Below are 20099 nucleotides of genomic sequence, written 5' to 3' on the forward strand. Positions count from 1 at the left end.
CAAGTGTGCACAGCACACCTGGCTTTTAAAAAAAAAAAAAAAAAAAGTGGATTCTGGGGGCCAAATCCAAGTTTTCAGACTTGCATGGCAAACTCTTTTTTGGTTTTTCGAGACAGGGTTTCTCTGTGTAGCTTTGCGCCTTTCCTGGAACTCACTTGGTAGCCCAGGCTGGCCTCGAACTCACAGAGATCCGCCTGGCTCTGCCTCCCGAGTACTGGGATTAAAGGCGTGCGCCACCACCGCCCGGCGCATGGCAAACTCTTTACCAACTAAGCCATCTCCCCAGCCCAGCAAGTTTATAATTAATAATACTTTTGATGCTTCCAAGTCAGAAGAAACACCCTGCACCCCATACTGTCCCCATGGGGGTTTCCTTTACAGGGAAGCTAATGGTATTTCCAGGTGCAGTCATTAGAACACAGCAAGGTGTGCAGATAAACTTTTCCGTGTGTGTGTGGGGGGGGGGGGGGGGGGGGGCGTGGCGCACACGTCTTTATCGAGTGCCGATTAGGAGAAGACACAAGCTTCCGCAGCCGTTAGTGTTTATTTGGTCTCTGAAGAAACATGGTGACCAGAGGCTCCAGGCTCTCCGTGTTTGGTGCTGCTCTGCTTGGGATTCCTCGCTGTGTAAGGAGCCAGGCATGGAGCCGGGGCAGTGCCCATCCTGAGAATGTATGCGCAGAACCCCAGTGAGTCTGACACAGTGACACTAATTACCGTCATTTCTTCAGAAGCTGTTGGGCAGTGCATCTTGCAGAGCTTCTGATCATCCTGACAACCCTGGCATTAGTGATTCTTCTCAGGAAGGAGTTATGCCAGCTGCCCGATGCCCCGAAGCACAGGGCACCATCAGGAGTAGAGCCAGGGTTTGAACACAGATGTAGTCAACTTCACCACACTGACTGCTTGACTGTGGGTGGAAGCCATTCTTAAGCACATCATGAGTCCGTTTGCCTGGGGTTTTATGTACTGATTTCAACAGTCATTCGCTCTTCGGGCCAAGGTGGGGGGACACTCTGCTCATAGCCACTTACACACGTTGATGTAGGGCTTCTTTTGTGAGGTGTTCTAGCCCTTGAGACCCGGTCTGGTAATTTTCCAACCCTAGGGTGACCCTTGGGGACTTGTTTAGAAAGCCTACAGAGTAGGAGCACCTTGGTGCGTGGTGCAACTTTTTTTCCTCCAGATGTTTCATACATATGGGTGTGTAACATGGTACATTGATACATATCCACATAGTGAGATGATTCTGATGATTCCTAAAGCTAAGCCGGGAACACCTCCATCTCCCCATAGCTCCCTTTTCATCTGAGGGGAGAGCTGAAATCTGCTTTTGGCAAATTTTAAGGACACAGCTTAGCACTTCTAACTGTAGCAACACCCCCCCCCGCCCCGCCCCTCGACTGTACAGAAGACCCTCAGTCTTGTTTATCCTACCTAACAAGTTTGTGCCTTCTGACCCACGGCTTTCCAATTCCCTACCTCCTAGCTCCTGATAAACACTGTTCTATTCTGTTTCTATGAATTTGATTTTTTTTTTTAATATTCCACATACTGGTGAGTTCACAATCATGCAGAATTTTCTGTCTCTGGTATATTTCATTTAGCATAATACCCCTTGGTGTTCATCTGTGTTTTTGAAAGTGGCAGTGTTCCCCTTTAGTGATATTCCATGGGATAGATCACATTTCCTTTATCCGTTCATCAGCGGATAAACAGACACTTCATAGACCTTTGGGCACAGAAGGAGTCTCCACCCGTCTGTAGCACCCACCCACAGCAGTGCCGGAACCCTCAGCAGACAGTTGGTCCTGTCAGCCCTGGAGGCCGCTGGGGACAGTGACACAGAGGAGGGACTAAGTAAAGGAGGAGCCCATGCTGTTGCATCCCTGGAGTTCTCAGAGGTGTGAACATTGTGGGTACTTTTTCTCTGTCCTTCCTGGTCACCAGCCACCCTTCCTGGCCATCTTGCTTACTTCCTGAGCACCCTGTGGGTAGCCAGTCTAGACAGACCCCGTTGTGGAAACAGAAAGAGCAGTGTGTGGGGCTAGTGTGCCATGGTGCGGGCAGTGCAGAGGAGGGCATGTGCCGAGGAGGGCATATGCCAGCCCAGGGGACCCCCCCAGACAGCAGAAAGCTCCTCAGTGTTGAAGTCAGAACTCCAACTCCAATGTTTCCAGTGCCTGTCTGGAGGATTCTCTCTCATCAGCCACCGTTTCACTGTGCACGCCCCAGGCCTCAGATCCATCCCTCTTCCAGCCGGGCTGCCTGCTGCACACCTCACTTCCTAGATGCCCTGCTGGAAGCTGCTTCAAGTGTCCTTTCACTCTCTCTGTCCTAAAGGCAATTCCTTCAGCTCCAGCTTCTCCAAGATTCTGCTTTCTGCTGGGACCCCAGCAAACTCTTCTTCCAACCAGCCAGGAGTGGCAGCAGCCTGCTGTTGCTAATCTTGTAACTTCCCAGTTGCCTTGGCCATGTCTCTACCTCCTCATTGAGTTCCTTCAGTACTCGGGGCCTAGCCAACCGCACTGACCCACTATTACAGGCTGGCTGTGAACTGCGGCCTTGGCAGCATCCCTAAGAACGGCCCTCAGACACTCCTGGCTTCGTGAGGACACTGAGATGGGAAGGGACTTGCTCAGAGCCATTGGCTGCTGAGTAGTTCCTCCGGAGTTCAGGTCTGTTCCTACGTGTGTAGCGAGTCCCTGCTCCCTCTCACTCACTTGCTGCTTCTGTTAGCTTGTCTCTTCAAAAGAGCCGGTAAGATCTCCATTACAGCATTGTTTGCACGATTAGAGATAGGTGAACAACAGGGGCACACCTTGGGACACCTCCATCAGGGGTCCCATCTTGTTATCCAGCTTGAGGAACACACACCAACAGGGTGTACCCCCATATGCTCTCTAAAAGTTTTGGCCAGTTGGAGGTGTGGTTCATGGTGCCAGGGGGTTCTACATTAGCCAGAGTATTTGGCTGCTCCTAGGAAGGACCACAAAAGTTGACTCACTTTGGGGGTTTGTCTGTCCTGCTTTCCAGCCTGTTTTTAGTGGTTTCTGAAATGTGATCTGAAAGCCAGGCATTGATAGACTGTGGTCTGAGGAGTGTCTGCGTGGCATGCTGTTTAGTTCTGAGTCCTTCTGCAGACCAAAGAGCTCTTTGTGGCATCAGAGGAATAAACAGCAAGCTCCACTAAAACCGTCCGCCCAGGGTCGGAAATGTACCCAGATATACCTTTACAGTCCAGGTGTGATCTCAGAGTGGGAGACTGAAAACAACCCTCTTCCCCTAACAGTGTGAAACATGGGTCAGAAAACCCTTCATCATCAAGAGCAGAATAAGCTTCCACTTGATGGAGGAGGAGACCAGGATATACAGAGGGTGAAGGGATTCACTTAAGGTCGCATGATATGTTGACAGGAGGAAGTCTAGCGCTTGTTCCCATTGTCCTGGTGGCACTTGTGTGTGTGTTGAGGGGGGGGCAGGGCTAAGACTAAAGTAGAAGCAGGAGAACCCCTGCATGCTTGTCATTGGCCAAACCTCAGCAGGACATGAGGTGGTCAGGCGGGACCACAGCTCCCCAGTTTGAACAGTTCCAGATGTAACAGAAGCAGACTTGGCACCACTGTGCCATTGGGTAAAGATTTTGTCCATAAATATCTTAATTTTATTTACTAGGTTGTCTGGCACATAATAGCATGCATTATTAATAGAGTAGCTTAATACTATCTATTAAATAGGCATATTCTTCACATCATAAGATGAGGCTCTCTTTTATGATGTGCTTTATAACACCACATGACAGCATTCGTGCTCAGATTATCCTAGCAGGCTTCCACTGACCTTCCATGAAGACATAGGCTGTCTCTGGTCCCAATAGTCTGATATTTCAGGTGTTAAGTACATCCTGAAGTGGCTGCAGTGGGGCGTGCCTGTATTGTGTCTGAAGGGTTCCTCCAGGGAACTTCTTTGGTTCTGAAACTCTTATTCTCCCCAACTGCCCAAGTTTGTCCGCTACCTCCTATGGTAAGTCACGGAGATTTCATCTGCCACCCGAGGCCTTGTGAGCGCTACAACCATGGGACCGTGGTAGAGTTCTACTGTGATCCTGGCTACAGCCTCACCAGTGATTACAAGTACATCACCTGCCAGTACGGAGAGTGGTTCCCCTCCTACCAAGTCTACTGCATCAAATCAGGTGAGACTGGGGGCCACACCCTTGGGGGAGGCTGGTCCTCGGAGGGGACCAAGCTGTGTCATGAATGGCATCTTACCATCTTATCATGAGCCTTAGGACCAGGCTGTAGAAATCAACTATTTGGATATGGGTGGCTGTGTTGGACTCTGCCAAGGGATTCCAGGCCTTTCTCAGAAGGTCAGGAATGTTTATGAACTGAATCATAGCCCTGGCACCCATGGAATGCTAACTTCTGCAGTTTCTCACAGACTTGGTGCCACCCACTGGCAAGAATGTAGGCCCATAGTTGTAATCAGAATTATGTACATAGCTCTGGGATCTGAGCAGTGTATGACCCCGCCCTCCTCTTCTGTTGAGGGACACATATCCAAATAGGAATAATAATATTATTGTGGGTAAGAACTGATCTCACACAAGTGGAGAGTGTAAACAAGCTCCACTGCCTCCTGATAAATGATGTGTGATAGCAAGCCCCCTTGGCCACAGGTCCCAGCACCCCCCGGCAGTGGCCCCATAGAGGAGACCCAGTACCAGCACTCACCATTCACCTGCTCTTCCCACTTCTGCCCACTCTGTCCAGCATTTTCCAGACCATAGCCATGGTGTCTGCCCCAAGCAGTAGTGTTGATTGGATGCTGCTCTTCTGCATGCAGATGTGATGCTTGGTGTCTGGAGGCATGGTGATATCATGTGGGCCAGCAAGAGGAGAGGCACTAAGTCTAAGAGAATGACCACTGAGTGGAATGATGGGATGGGGTATGCTGGGAACAAATGGATGAGAATATGTTCTGGAAGGGTCCACTCTTGCTTCTCTTACCTGGCAGACACCACAGAGGGTGGAGTGATGGCCAAGGAGTAGACATGTTCCTTTGTCCTTCATTACCCTTGCTTCACTCCATCCTTTACCCCAGAACATCGTTTTGACCCATGTCAGAATGGGTTCTTCAGGGCAGGACACCTTTCACTCTCTTCCCAAGAAGCAGTTACATCATTGTTTTGGCCTGTCTGAGATTCTCCTGCCCAGGCTGCAACATGAACATGCATGTCTGCAGCCTCACTAGTATCTACAAGTCCATCACCTGACAATATGTCTTCAACTCAGCAGGACCCATGCTAGAGATAGTTTTTAGTGTTGTGTGGGTCCTAACATGATTTACAAGCTGTACTGGATGTAGGGTATGTCTGTTGAGTCCCAGGCAGCATATCATGGGTACCTCATGTACCAGATGACCACCCACTAAAGGAATGTGGTACCTCATGCCTGGCTTTGTTATCTCTCACGGCAGAGCAAACGTGGCCCGGCACCCACGAGACCCTCCTGACCACATGGAAGATCGTGGCATTCACGGCCACCAGCGTGCTGCTGGTGTTACTGCTCGTCATCTTGGCCAGAATGTTCCAGACCAAGTTCAAGGCCCACTTCCCCCCCAGGTCAGTATAGCAGAAAGAGCACAGATGAATGCCATGCTTTAAAGGCCTGGGTACACTGTCAGGGAGCGAGCACCATGATGGAGAGAGACAGCCTTGTCCCTGCCTCCCTGGGCAGACCATTCTGGAGTAGGCATGGTGAAGGGTTGGAGGAGAGGACCAGGCCAGGGATGCAAGTTGGGCATGTCCCATCAGGAGCACCCCCGTCGTCATGATCCACCTGCTGTGGCCCTAGGGAGTGATTTGCAGATACCTGGGAGGCATCAAGGTCAGGGATGTGACATGGCAGAGGTCAACAAATAGGGCAGGAAGCTTCAGAAAGCAGAGCAGGCCTATGAGTGGGAAATCGGGAAGGGCCTGGGAGGGAATCCGGAGCTTCAGACGGTGGCTCTCTAGCCTCCTTAACTGCACCAGAGGGCTCAGGTTGGTGTCTTCACACCTGTGTCCTCCTCACACCAGAACTGTCCTTACAGCTGTGCCTTGTCACCTCACAGCTTTCCTCACTGCTAAGTCAGTCATCCTTATCCCTAAGTTGCCCTTACCGTGGTACCTGATCATCAGAACGAGAAATCTGAGGTTCACGTGTGCCACCATCAGAAAACAGGACTATGGTTCAGATGAAGAGGAGGATAGAGAATCAACTCTGTTCCCTCCAACACAACCCTGTAACTCTCACCTCCCAGGAGTGTGGAGAGGGAGAGGAGTGGCAGCTTCCCCAGACCTCACGCTCCACAACAGCTTCATCTCACTCAGCAGTTCTCCTGACCCCGGCAGCAGAAACACCGCAGGTCCCACCCAGCAGGCGCCTCTCTTTCCCCAGCTACATGTGCTGGATGTAGGGGTCATTTAGGTCCTCCCCAGGCCCAGAGGTGTGTCAGCACCTCCCTGGTGGCATCACCAAGCCTTTGCTGAGGTTCCAGAACCTTCCTTTCCTCTACTCAAACCTTCCATCTGCTCTCTGGGTCTTCAGCATTGTTATTATTAATCAAGGGACCATGTTCTATCACTAAGCAGTTACCGTTTCTCAAGAAGTCCAAAGGATGACAAGAAAAAGCTAGACTACACTGCTGTGATTTATAATGTGTTAGCAGACCTTCAGATGGCCCACAAAGCTGATGTGTGTGTGTGTGTGTGTGTGTGTGTGTGTGTGTGTGTGTGTGTGTGTGTGTGTGTGTGTAAATCTTGGAAGAGTTTTCTAAGATACGGACTACTAGGAGTTTTTAAAATCTTCTCAAGACTCACTTGATGCTCTTACACTGTCCTCTAGTTGTTCAGGGAAAGTTGTTGTCATCTGTCCAAATGGAACGCAAGGTACGCAAGGGCATGCCAAGGACAGGCGACTGTGTTCTCCAGGTCCCGGGTGTTTAATATCAACGTATATGAAAGTCACATGGCATGGTTGGAGCTGTGCAGAGAGGGGAATGTGGCCGAGCATGGGCTGTTAGGGTGAGAAATGAGCAGAAGTAGCTGCCTGCACTGGTCTGACAACATGAAAGCAAGGAGCAGGGAGGAAGTCCCAAGTGAGCAGAAAAGGCTAGTGGGAGACCGTGGAACGGCCAGAGAGGAGTGTGCACAGCTTGTCCTGGGTGCACGAGCAGCACCAGGTTGATAGCACACTTCCTTTCTTCCTTTCTTTCCTTCTTTCTTTCTTTCTTTCTTTCTTTCTTTCTTTCTTTCTTTCTTTCTTTCTTTCTTCCTTCCTTCCTTCCTTCCTTTCTTCCTTCCTTCTTTCTCTTCCTTCCTTCCTTCCTTCTTTCCCTTCTTCCTTCCTTCCTTCTTTCCTCCTTCTTTCCTTCCTTCCTTCCTTCCTTCCTTCCTTCCTTCCTTCCTTCCTTCCTTCCTTCCCTCCCTCCCTCCCTCCCTCCCTCCCTCCCTCCCTCCCTCCTTCCTTCCTTCCTTCCTTCTCCCTTCCTTCCCTCCTTCCTTCTAAGGAGTGCAGGCCAGGTGGTCTCTTGCCTTCTCTGGGTAGCCTTTAAGGACTGGCGTAGGAAGGCAACTGCTGTAACCCCTAAGCTTTTGCAGGGTGTTTCAAGTTGCCATGGCCCTGAGGCTGTCCCTCTCACGTTAGCGAACAGCACATGCTGACACTGCCCCTCCCCCACAGTGCCATGTCCATCTCATATGCCCTCCCAGAAGCCCTCAGGGCTGCAGGCATCCTCACCCCTGAAATGATCACCTCCGCTTCCTGCTGTGTCGTCCTCTGGCCCCCTCTTCATCTTCAGTTCCCGGCAGAAGGAGTAAGCAGCCACACTCTAGGCCATTTTACTTACTGCTCTGGGCTCTTCTGGGGCCAGGAGCAGAGCCTGGTGGTCATATGGGTGCAGATGGCGGTGACACGCATCTCCTAGGGTCAGGTCCAGCACCACCGTCTGGTCACAGTGATATCGGCACAAGGGCCAGGCCAGGAGCTGCTCGTGTGCTCCATAAGGAAACAGGGAGGGCTGGCTGGCTTCCCTGCCACCTAAAACCCTCACAGTAACTGAACTGTGCAGGTTCTGTCTGCACCACAGTGAGGCATCGGGTCTGAGGGGGCCATGAACCTGGGTGACTGGAGTTACAGTCAGAGGGGTAATTAATAGCCTGCCTTTGTAATGGTCTATTGTGTTTTGTCTATCTCTTTAAAGTTGAGTGGTATGGTCTTTTTGTTTGTCTTGTTCTGTTTTGTTTTTACAAAGAAGAAGCCTAATAAGCATGGACGGGTTGTACCATCTGGGCACTTAGTGTCCACCCTCGCTTAGGATGGAGAGTGCTACAAGGGAAACCTGCCCCCAAACCAGGCCATGGTGCATCGCACATCTGCCAGGAACCACTGAGAGAAGAGGCTGTGTCTCCACACTGCCTCATTCCTGGAGTGGTGTAGACAGACCCTGACGTGTTCTCACTGTTTCCTCTGCACAGGGGTCCTCCCAGGAGTTCCAGCAGTGACCCTGACTTTGTGGTAGTGGACGGAGTGCCCGTCATGCTGCCAACCTATGATGAGGCTGTGAACGGAGGCTCGAGTGCCTTAGGCCCCGGGTACCTGGCCTCCGTGGGCCAGGGCTGTCCTTTACCTGTGGATGACCAGAGCCCTCCTGCATACCCCGGCTCCGGGGACACGGACACAGGCCCTGGGGAGTCAGAAACCTGTGACAGCACCTCGGGCTCTTCTGAGCTGCTCCAGAGTCTATATTCAGCCCCCATGTGCCAAGGGGGCAGCCACCCTGCCCCAGACACCCCTGACACGATTTCAAGCACAGCAGGGGAGGTGGCATCCACCAGCCCGGGCATCGACATTGCGGATGGTAAGCATTTCCAGAGCTGTGGCTAGCTCCCTGGCACAGGGTCAAGGCCATGCGCCTGCTTCTTACCCAGCTGCCATTACGTCTCGCTCTCTCTACTTGTAGGTCTATTGACAGGCCAGTTGTGGCAAAGAATGATCAGTGTTTTGTGAGTAATAATCCCAGGAGTAGAAATTGCATGAGGACCCAAAGGGTACCACGCCATGGAGTTGAGAGGCTGGAGAGCAGACAGCACGTCAATTTTGATGCCTCCTATTATACAGGGGTTTTGTCTTCTTGTCCTTTCATTGAATAGGACAAGCAGGACACACAGGCAGAGGAACAATCTAGACATGTCCACCGGACCTCAGCACATCTTCAAAACTGGCATAAAGGAGTCTGGTTCTTCTACTCTGCCATGCACACTGGGCCCTGCCTTCCCACTTTGGAAGGCCGGTGCAGTGAGGAATGCTGCCCGCCTCACCCATGGGGCACCACATCCCCACCTGACCCCAGAGAAACACTGTGTGCATAGAAGTCACTTTACCCGATGTGAAGGGAGAGACGCACCTGCCGTGGGGAGGCTCAGAGCCCACGGAAATGGGGAAATGGATTGAAGTAATCGGGTCTCCACTTCCCAGGGGAAGGAAGCCCAGCGCAGCTCTGCAAAATCGCATTGATTCCAGAGTGTGGCCACAGTAAACAGGAGAAGCAGGGCAGTAGCAGGCCTGCTGGCCCAGAGTGCCCTTCCCGTGCTCACCCTGCTTCTCTGCACTTGAGATCGTAACATTTTGGCTCGAGTAACTGTGAGAGCCTGCGGTGAAAGTCTAATATTATCCTTTTTATGAGCTGGATATAAAATCACAAACTGTTCTCTAGCAAATAGATGGTGTACGGGGCGGGAAGAGGGGATACTGCTTTATTTGACCTTTAATGGATGCATGGAACCGAATGTTTTCCTTTCTTCACTGATTTCTGGGATGGGAGCAGTTTTAATGAGGCTCGTAATTCCAGATCGTGCAGCTTTCAGTTGTACTAAGCAAATAACCGTCTCTTCCTTTCCAGAGATCCCTCTAATGGAAGAAGATCCCTAGCCGGGTGACGTCCTGGTGATTGCACTGTCCCCTTTGGGGAAAAGAGCCTTGAACCTTGGAGTGAGGCCGGAGGAGGACAGAGCTTGGGGGAGAAGGGGGCATTTTCTAATCTATCTACATGGGGACAGTGAGCGGCGCACCACACATCTCCAACAGGACTGCGGGTCTGAGTGCCAGCAGGGGTAATGCTTTTCCATGAGACTCACAGGTTTGTCATGACCTGCAGGGAACAAAGGGCAGAGAGGACTCTCTGTATCACCCCCATGACAGTGTGGAGTGTCTCTGGCTACAGAGCGTGAAACAGTGCCACACACGTCCCGACAAATCACACATCCTGTTGGCTTGTGTTAACAGCACCCCCGGCCCCTCTGAAAGCATGTCCCATTGTGTAAATCCGCTTCTAAAATCTGCTTTGAACTGTCTGGGGACTCTAGATCTGGACAGGTCTGCCTCTGTAGAAAGCCCATGTTAACTGGCCAGCCCAGGAGCAGACCCTTCTCTTTGCCCTTATTAGTAAGGGACAGGCTCCCAAGGAAAGATTCTCATGTGACACTCAGACCATCTTCGACACCTGGACAACTGTCAAAGCAGGATGTGGCGGTTGGAATGAGAAAGGAAAGGGAAAAGAAGCCAGCCGACTCCGCTTTTTAGAAATTTCCTCATGCAGAGCACCCCCTCCCACCGCCTCACCCCCCCATGCTCTGTGCTGCCCTCTGATGACGAGCGATCGGTGTTTATATTTGTGATCTGGCAGTGGATCCACGGTGTGGGATAAACCTGTGACCTTACACATGGTGAGAACACATTCAGATGCATCTTGTGGTGGGCCAAGGAACTTGGTAATGTTTGGTTTGGGTATTTCAGAAGGACTACACTCACATTCATCTGCTCACGCCTTCCGATGTGGGTCATTGTTATCACACTGTCCCTGACCCTAAAACGTAAACATACTTTTATTTTCCAGAACGGGAAGTTTCTGTAAAACACATTCTGCATCCAAAGAAAGTGTAAGTCAGATCGTTGGCGTCCCTCGCCCCAACCCCAGCTCTCTCTTTTGTCCTGGCCTCCAGCCCCAAGCCTCCCTGCTCTATTGCTTTCGGGGGGGGGGGGGGGCCTTTGGCCCTGCCTGCCTGCCATCCTGTATTCCTATTGTGAGGGTCTCATGGCGCCCACTGGGTGTTGTGCCTAAGAAACGGATTGATTTTTAAAGATTCCCAGTCCAGAAATGTCTCTTCAAATATATGTTGGTCCGTGGCGTCGATTCCATCCCTCCTCTGGGTTCTAGACAAATATAAACAAACTCTCATCCGTCAAAACACTGTGCTGACAGAGCAGTGAGGGCTGGAAGCTGGATCGAGTCCTGCTTTCTCTCGACACAGACTGATTAAAAATTAAAAAGAAAATGACAGTTTGAAGCGTGACTTTAATAGTGGAGTGGAGTGAGGAGGTTGAGAAGTGTGTGACAGTGACCACGGGTGATGGGAATAAAACACAGGATTAAGAACACACAGCGGAAGGAGCCGCCGCATGAAAAGGGTGGGCTTTGCCCTGTCTGATGCACAGCCACCATTGCCCGGTGCCCCCGGTGGTGATGGTGCTGAGCCCAGGTTACAACTGTGTGTAATTGCAGATTGCTTGAGTGACGGCCTCATGCTGTCTCTGGTGCGGCCCCAGTCCCATACCATCAATTCCACTTATTCAAAGGAGTTGAGGTGTGGTCAAGTGCCACTGCCTTGACGGTGTATGCCCTGGGGAACTGGGCCTGCCATGGGCAACCTCTCCCAGGGAGCCAGACCTTGGTTCCTCATTCCCACCAGAAGAGGCACCCAGAGCTGTCTGAGACCATCCGTGCCTCTTCCCAGTAAATGCTCTAGCAGCAGGACAGCCATCTGACTTGGGGACCAAGAACAGAGTTGCCACTAGGCCCCAGGAAGACAGCAGGAGACATCAAGGAGTTCGTCAGCGTTGTTCTCAGACAGGCTGGTGGGAAGGTCACTGCTACTCAACTGCTATATTACACAATGCCCAGACAAGTCACTCGGACCCTGCCTGCCATCCCTCAACTCTGTGTTCCCATCAATTATTTCCACCACAGACATTATCTGTAGTCTATTTTCCCACTATAGTTGCTTCTGAGAGAAAGAACCGCTGTGAGATTCCAAGCATGGTGAGAGAAGAACCTCTGTGAGATTCCAAGCGTGGTGTGGTCCCAACATCATTCTTTTAAATATCCCCAAGTCCCTGTGGTGTGAGGGAGCAGGCCCCCCCTCCACAGACCTCCTCAGTATGAAAACAAGCCTGGCTGTGGGAGAGGAAACCAGGCTGACACAGGTACTCTCCTCCAGCTTAGGCAGTGCCCACCTCAGGGCTTCATCTAAGTTACTGCACAGCAGGCCAGTTCTGACTGACTGGTCCCCATCATGAGCACAGCACGAGTCGTAGGCATCTTCACCCTTCATTACCTCGTAGCTTTTCTTAATTGCGAGGTTGTGATTTGCCTGTGTGGATGCTTCAGGCCCTTTCCCACCTAATTACACCCAGCTTCACAGCTGGCACATGGAGAAGGCTGCCTTCTGTTACTACAGAAATGGTCCCTGGCCACCAGCAAGTCCAAGATTATCAAATGCAAAGACTCCTGGTCCACAGCCCATGAGGCCCCCAGTGTCTTCTCAGATTCCATCCTTCCTCTGCACAACGGGTGTTCCAATCCCCTCTCAGACAGCCTCAGGCTCTAGCTGTTACCTCCAGGGCATCATGGGAGAGAGTGGGCTTCACAGCCTGCCTCCTCCGCTACCACCTGGATCAATTACTAGCCTCACTGGGCCTTTGTTTCTTCATGCAGAACTTTAGAATAGTTTCCCCCTGCCTTCATTGCCGGGCCATGGACAGCAACTGAAGTAAGTCAAGCAATCAGACACAGAGGGCATTTGAGACATGGCAGCTGCAGGTCCCATGTGAGTTGGGGAGTGGCTGTCATATAGATTGACTCCCACATACTTTGGACCAGCCTTGGCCCCTTGGCTCTCCAATGTGTTTGCAGATGAGGCTTATTAGGGGCTATCCAAAGCAGAGAGCCTGAGATAAGCCACATCTGTTCCTGGAATTGTACTCCCAGGAGCCCATCCCCAGCTCCAGAATACTAAGCTTTTGTGTAAATGGAAGTTTCAGTCCACAGGCCATCGGGCCTTTGTGCTTGTTTCTAGCCCATCCCATACCTGCTCACGGAGGGCTGGAGAACCTCAGAAGCCCTCCGCCCCCACAGAGACTGATGACTCACTCATCTCCACAGGCAGCCCTGTAGATTACCACTAACCTGCTTCCTTCATTGTATTGTCTATTTTGAATTTAAAGCATAAAAGTTAATACATTTCCAAGGGAAAGTCCACAGGTAAAGATACCTGGTCTAGCAAGCAAAACAGGGCCCCAGAGAGTGATGGCCCTGAAGTCACAAAACTTAATGTAGAGTGTGTGTGTCACTGTGCATGTGGTTAACTGCCATATTGGCCAGTGTACCACACCACACTAGGTAAGAAACCAGTGTCTGGGTGCCTGCCATTTATCATTCTGAATGACCAAAGTGACTGGCTACCTGAAAAGGAGCCAGGAACATACTGAGAGCTTCGTGCATGGTTTCTGAGAGTCAGGTAGTACCAGGAGGCCTGGCCTATGGTCCTCTGAGGTTAATGGAGAAAGAAATCTCACAGGTGGAGTTTGGGAAGGGCCATGCAACGGACCCCAAAGGAACAGACTGACATCTGCCTGGAGGCTGGGAGAAATATTTGTAGACCTACTCTGTGCAGGCCAGCTGTGCTCCCTAGTTCAGTGGGCAGTAGAACTGGGAAATAATCAGTTACAATCTAGAAGTTGATGACATCTGCTTCTGGTGAGAGCCACTCCATGAAGGCTTGGGTCTATGCTAAGGTGGTTAGTAGACTGTCTTGGAGGAGAGGGAAGCCATTGAAAAGTTTGAAATCAGGACATTACCACGGTGTGATGGAGCAAAGTAAGCTGGGCTGAGAGCTACTTTGAAGGCAAATTCAATTTTGTAGAGCATGGGTCTCAGAATCAGGGTAGGGAGGACCCCTCTAAGCCCCAAGTTCCTCGGCTATTCAGTGAGAATTAAACATGTCTTAACGATCTCTTTTGGCTCCAACAGAGGGGCAATCTTCTTGGTGTTTTTTGTTGTTTTGTTTTGTTTTGTTTTTAATCAAGAATCAAGGATTGCCCAGCTCTGTCTGTTCTCCAGTCTCTTTCAGCAACTGCCCACTCCTGTTAGTTCTCAAGCCTGCCCCACCCCACCCCCACATCAACTTCAGAGTGACACTCAGTTTAGCTCCTTCTCCCTGGAGCACATGCAGCTCAGAAGCAGCCCATTCCAGTGCCCCCTCCCCTCAAAAAGGGTTTACACCCTAATAACGGGTGCCTTCATTTTGAGCAAGGGTGGGAGTCAAGGGCTAGCAGCACTGTGAAGTTCTGGCCTCCCATAGCACTTCCGTAGTCCCCATTACAGTTGACCTTGGCCAGAGGCACAGATGTTAACAGTGATGCTGTGGAGTCCATTCTAGTGTAAGGACTTGGAACAACTAAAATCCCAAAGAAATCTGTGGGCCTGATGAAGCCCATGGATTCTTTATAATTGTGTGGCATTTCTGATCCCAGGGAGTGTATTCATCTCTTTCGAAGCCTGTTTTTCCTGCCTGTCTCGGGGTAAGAAAGCCACACTTCTGCATGAGGCAGTCCATTCCTGTGACTCCTGATGCAGACTTCTGTTCATGCTGTAGGTGTGTTCAAGGTCTCTACCCCTGCATTCCCTTTTTCGTGTGTGTGTGTGTGTGTGTGTGTGTGTGTGTGTGTGTGTGTGTGTGTGTGTGTGTGTGTGTTGTGCAGGCAACTGAACCCATCCAAAGCCTCATATGTATTAAATGAGAACACTACCACTAAGCTGAATCTCTAGCACCCCTAGGCTGACCTTGAACACACTCTGTAGTCCAGGCAGGCTTTGAACTTGGAATCCTCCAGCCTCAACCTCTAGAGTCACTGGGATTACAGGCCTGTACCCTCCCCCAACTTTTTAATAGACTTTTTTAAAGGAACAGTTTTAGACTTATTTTTTAAAATTGCTAAAACAGTGCAACCCCTTACCCCTGGATTCCCGTTACTACCCTTCATCAGTGCAACCCCTTACCCCTGGGTTCCCGTTACTACCCTTCATCAGTGGGACGCAGTCTTATTTGGTACAGTGCTGACCAAACTCTGTAGCTTACCTTGGCATTGGCTCCTTGTGTTCTGCCTCCGACAGATTTACATGCATGTGTATTGGCATGTGTCCACTGAGATCATAACACAGTCATTTCACTGTCCCAAGCCTCCTCTATGCTCAGCCTGTGGACACCTCTCCCACCCCCACTCCCACCAGCAGCTACTTATTTTAGCTGGATTTTTCTTTGGGCTGCCAGCTCACAAATAATGACACAGAGAGTTTTTACCAATTATGAAAGCTCAGCCTTAGCTTAGGCTTGTCCCACTAGCTCTTATAACTTAAATTAACCCATTTATTTTCCTCTATGTTCTATCACGTGGCTTGTCACCTCATCTCTCTGTGCTGTTCATGCTGTTTCCTCCTCATCTGGCTGTCAACAATCCGCCTTCTTCTCAGAGTTCTCTCTCTGCCCTGATGTCCCACCTATACCTCCTGCTTAGCTATTGACCATTCAGCTTTTTATTACACCAATCACAGCAATACATCTTCACACAGTGTACAAGTATCCCACAACAACTTATCTTTCCTATGTCTTTAGTTTTGCATTTTCCAAAAGGTCATACAGTTGAAATCAGTACTTAAGCTTTCCAGCCTGGCTTCTTTCATTGGTCATGTACATATAAGTTTCCTCCATGTCTCACAAAGGCAGAGAAGTGCAGCCCAATTTTTAGACTTCAGAGTCCATTCTTACAGACTTATTGGCTCTGGGAAAATCATGAGAGGCTAGGAGTGTCTTACCATGACTCCTCCCAGGTCGTCCAGGGGTTCCAGGAAAGGAGACTCCACAAGGTCCTTCAATACCCCAGGCTTGGTGGAAGACACTTGTTTCTTATCTTCCCCTCTCATTTGGTCTTTGGTTGAGTTTCCTTCAGGCTTGTCTCAGTCACCTTTGTTAGCCCTCCTCTCTGTAGCCTCGGGTCCTCTCTTCCCTTCACACTTTAGGCTTCCCTAAATCCCCCCCAAGCCTCTTCTCAACATTTATGCAATGCCCAAGCATGCCTTGTCACTGTGTTAGGTACTGGAGGTTCATAATGGGTGTGATGAGCCCAGGAGAGAGGCAGACGTGCACAACAAGAAGCAGGGACCATTCTCTTGTGAGAACATTGGCGAGGCCACCACCCCTAGAGGGAAAGCTGCCCAGAGAAGGAGACAGCTTAGCCACTCAACATACAGTGATCATCATCTTTTGGGGGTGCACATTTGTCATTTTCCTTTGTAACTTTTAGAAACAGGGCCTCACTGCACGACCCAGGCTGACCTCTGAACTCATAATATTTCCTTTGCTTCTTATGCTAGGATTGCATGTGTGCACCACCACCCATGGCTACATTAACCCCTCCCTCCTTCTCATGCTTACTAGTAGAATCTCAGAACAGATTGAGACTCTCCATCGTGGCTATGTGCTAGCTAGCCATTACACTGTCATGAGGATATAGCTCAATGTGTCCTCAACTGTAAAATATGGAAAGTAATAGGACTTATTTCATCTAGCCACTGGGAGGAGCTCAATTCGTTGATTCATATAACGTGATTATAACATTTGGTGCCTGTTCATATTTAAGACTGTTGGCTATCATCTTTATTATGATTAGACAAGTCTGTAACATGGCTCCCCTCCCCCAATTTCTGAGACATTGCTAGCATCCTCTTGCTGAATGGCACTTGTTTTGCTCCCTGAATACTTACAAGGACACACTCTGCTTGGTGAGTCATCTCCAGTTTGCACCAACACTTCCTCTGAGCCCATGATAGCTCATTAGGCCCTTTGATGCACAGTTTTCAACCTGACCTGATAACAATGAACTCAAGTATCATATCTGCACTTGTGGATGGATATCATGGGAAATGTGGACAGATGATGTATGGAAAGCCATCCAAAGGCTCTTCTACAGCTCCACCCTCCAGCATCAGCCATCCAAAGGGTCTTCTACAGCTCCATCCTCAGCCATCTGCAGATTCCCCTATAGCTGCACCCTCAAGCACCAGCCATCTGCAGGCTACCCTACAGCTCCATTCTCGAGCATCAGCAAAGCAAGGGCATCAGGAAGAACAGAGCTGCCCACTTTGGCTTGTCCTGCATCCTTTTCCACTTCTTTCACTTGTCCTGTATTCTCCCAAGGTGCTTTTCATCAGCCACTTCTACATCTTGGGGCTCATGACCATGAGGTTGACCACTGTTCTGGATACATCTAGCACCAGCACTGAATTCTCAAGTCCATAGGTCACACGTCCACCTCCTTCACTTCCTTCAAACACCGTCTCAGATGAGCATGTCAGTTCCTTATGGGCTCCTAAAGGTGATTTAGTGCTGTTGCCGTTGGGGACTGGGGCACCCGGGATGGGCGCTTGGGCAGGGCTGCCCTTTAGTTAAACTCGTAGGTTTGAATCACCCCTAGGATTCAGTCCTGTCAGCACTGTTGCTCATACAAGCACAGCCGGGCACGATAACTGACATCTAAGCCTCTTATCTTTGTCCTGTGAAGCAAGGACAGTAATGGCACCTCCCCGAGTTTGCTGAAAGGATTAAACATGATGATACAGACTACTCAGGATCATTCCTGGTGTCACGCAAACACTCAGAAACCGGAGCTGCTCCAGCTCTGTTAGAGCCTTGCATCCCTTAAAGATAAAGTGCCCTAAAAATACATTGCTAGGCAATCTTGTCCTTGTGCCAACACCAGAGTGCCCTTACACAAACCTAGATCTAGGTCAAAGTAGACATGATTCCTTCGAGAGACAAAGCTGGGCTGGGTCTATAGCTCACTTAATTGAGCTACCATACACGGAGCCCTGGGTTCTATGCGCACATAGCATGACATGAAGAGAAAAGAAGGCATGGCAGTACATACCTGTAATCCCAAGACTGGGGAGGTGGAGTCAGGTGGTAGCAGGAGGACCAGAAGTTCAAGCTGATCCTCAGCCACGTAGTAAGTTCGAGGCCAGCCTGAACTACGAGAGACCTCCTCTCAAAACACAAGGTTGTGGTGGAGGGTAGGCAGCAGATGTGTGAAGCTGCTGGTCAAAATATGACAGACTGTTTCACACTAAACTCTTTCTAAGTAGAAGGACTCTGCTCCAAAATAACAATAAAACCATAGTACAGCGATACGTAAACACAGCTGGTCATTAGCATCATCAAGTCTAGTGTATGACACACAGTTCTGCGTGTCATACACAATAGGCTTTTCGGCAGCTTGGTTGAAAACAGCATCACCATCAACATGAGGGGTGCATGGTACAAGGAACTGTAACAGCCACCACGTCACTAGATGATAGGAACTCTTCAGCTCCATCATAATCTTTTTGGAAACACTGTGGGCTATGCCATCCAGCCTTGACTAATATGTCATTATGTGGTACATGACCATATTTCCTCTTCGTACTTAAAGAATCAAGAAATACCCCCTTTCTTTTGGTCCCCTGGTGACCTGCCTCAGCTTTCAGGCCAGTAGTGTGTCCCTGATGCCGTTGCTCTCCTGACTTGTAGGGAAATCAAAGGTCCTTTTAGGCTAGGCTAGTCATCTCCATAGCTCCTGCCCATCCCGGGTTTAGGACCCTGATCCTCCACCGTCCAGGTCAAGTGGTTTCTTTGGTTCTTTAGAACCCCATCCTAATGTGGATTCAGTGAGGCCAGGAGCCCAGGACTCCCTGTCAGAATTACTGTCATGAAGACTATTAACACTGGGGGGAGGGACTTCCATGGCTTCCATCTCAGACCAGTCCCTCTTGATCTTGAACCTGCTGAAACCTGGTTCCCTAAGTGAAGTGGTATAGAATTCTGCCCTTATTGCGTGTTCAAACATTGACACCTTACCACAGTTAAACTTCTAAAAGAAATCCTCTAGTGCCATGCTGTGTATTCAGCACAACACTTCTCTACTGGAACCTCCTTGTGCCCTCTCCCAAGGCACATGGATGTACAGCAAAGTGCTGAGAATGGGGTACTATCTTGAGGGTAGGCACCAAGAACACTACTGCATATCCTTCAGTGCCAAGGGCAGTGACTATTACATGCCAACAAAGATGCAGCCAACCCACATGCCAGTATTGCCAAGTGTGAAAATCTCTGGTTAAGGAGACACATTCCCGTGTGTTTTGATATGTACTCTACTTCCTATAGCTGAAATGATTTCAGCTGGACCTGGTTCTGTAACCCATGTCCTGAGTCAGGTATCTGGACCATTTTGTATTTGGAGCCCTTTGACAGCCTGGTGATGCTGTGGATGATTGATTGATAAATAAAACACTGATTGGCCAGTAGCCAGGCAGGAAGTATAGGCAGGATGAGCAGAGAGGAGAATTGAGAGAACGGGAAGGCAGAAAGGAGGAGACGCCAGCCTGCCGTCCAGGGAGTGTTATGTAAAGGCAGCAGGTAAAGCCATGGAACACGTGGCGACATATAGATTAACAGAAATAGGCTGAATATAAGAGTAAGAGCTAGACAATGGTAGGCCTGAGCTAATGGGCAAGCAGTTTAAATAATATAAGCGTCTGTATGTTTATTTTATAAGTGGGCTACAGGACTGCTGGGGCTTGGCAGGACCCGGAGAGAAAAACTCTAGCTACATGGTGAGGTTGACAAGTCTTTCTCAGAACGGTATTCTTACATGCATATGGCAAAACAAAGTCACTGAACTCTGTTGAAGCCCTATCATGACAATGATTTCAAAAATTAATACATAGCGTGATTGTGCTTGTTTTGAGTAATATTAAAATGACAGCGTCTTCTGTGAGGCTAAGCACCATAACTTCAAGGTGCTGACAAGCCATGGATGTAGTGCTCTATCTACAAGCACTTCCCCGTGTTGTACAAACCTTTGTAGTTCATTCATGTGACAAAGTCACAGCCACAGCTACACGGCAAC

The 20099-nt window shown here is 49.8% G+C and overlaps 1 protein-coding gene across 3 annotated transcripts in view; it reads left to right on the plus strand.

The window, feature by feature from the left end:
* The window catches only part of Susd4 (sushi domain containing 4), a 132025-nt gene extending 120640 nt beyond the window's left edge, over positions 1-11385 (plus strand). For 2 of the 3 annotated variants that reach the window (XM_052737868.1, XM_052737866.1), the window contains 4 exons: positions 3997-4195; positions 5482-5626; positions 8522-8904; positions 9946-11385. In XM_052737868.1, coding sequence (XP_052593828.1) covers positions 3997-4195; positions 5482-5626; positions 8522-8904; positions 9946-9974 — 756 coding nt within the window. In that variant the 3' untranslated portion in view covers positions 9975-11385. The remainder of the gene's footprint in view (positions 1-3996; positions 4196-5481; positions 5627-8521; positions 8905-9945) is intronic. The other variant, XM_052737867.1, reaches the window with a different exon arrangement.
* Positions 11386-20099: the final 8714 nt, after the last annotated feature.

The sequence above is a fragment of the Peromyscus californicus genome, unplaced genomic scaffold (assembly GCF_007827085.1).
Source record: "Peromyscus californicus insignis strain IS unplaced genomic scaffold, ASM782708v3 Scaffold_14__1_contigs__length_90479793_seg_2, whole genome shotgun sequence".
NCBI lineage: Eukaryota > Metazoa > Chordata > Mammalia > Rodentia > Cricetidae > Peromyscus > Peromyscus californicus.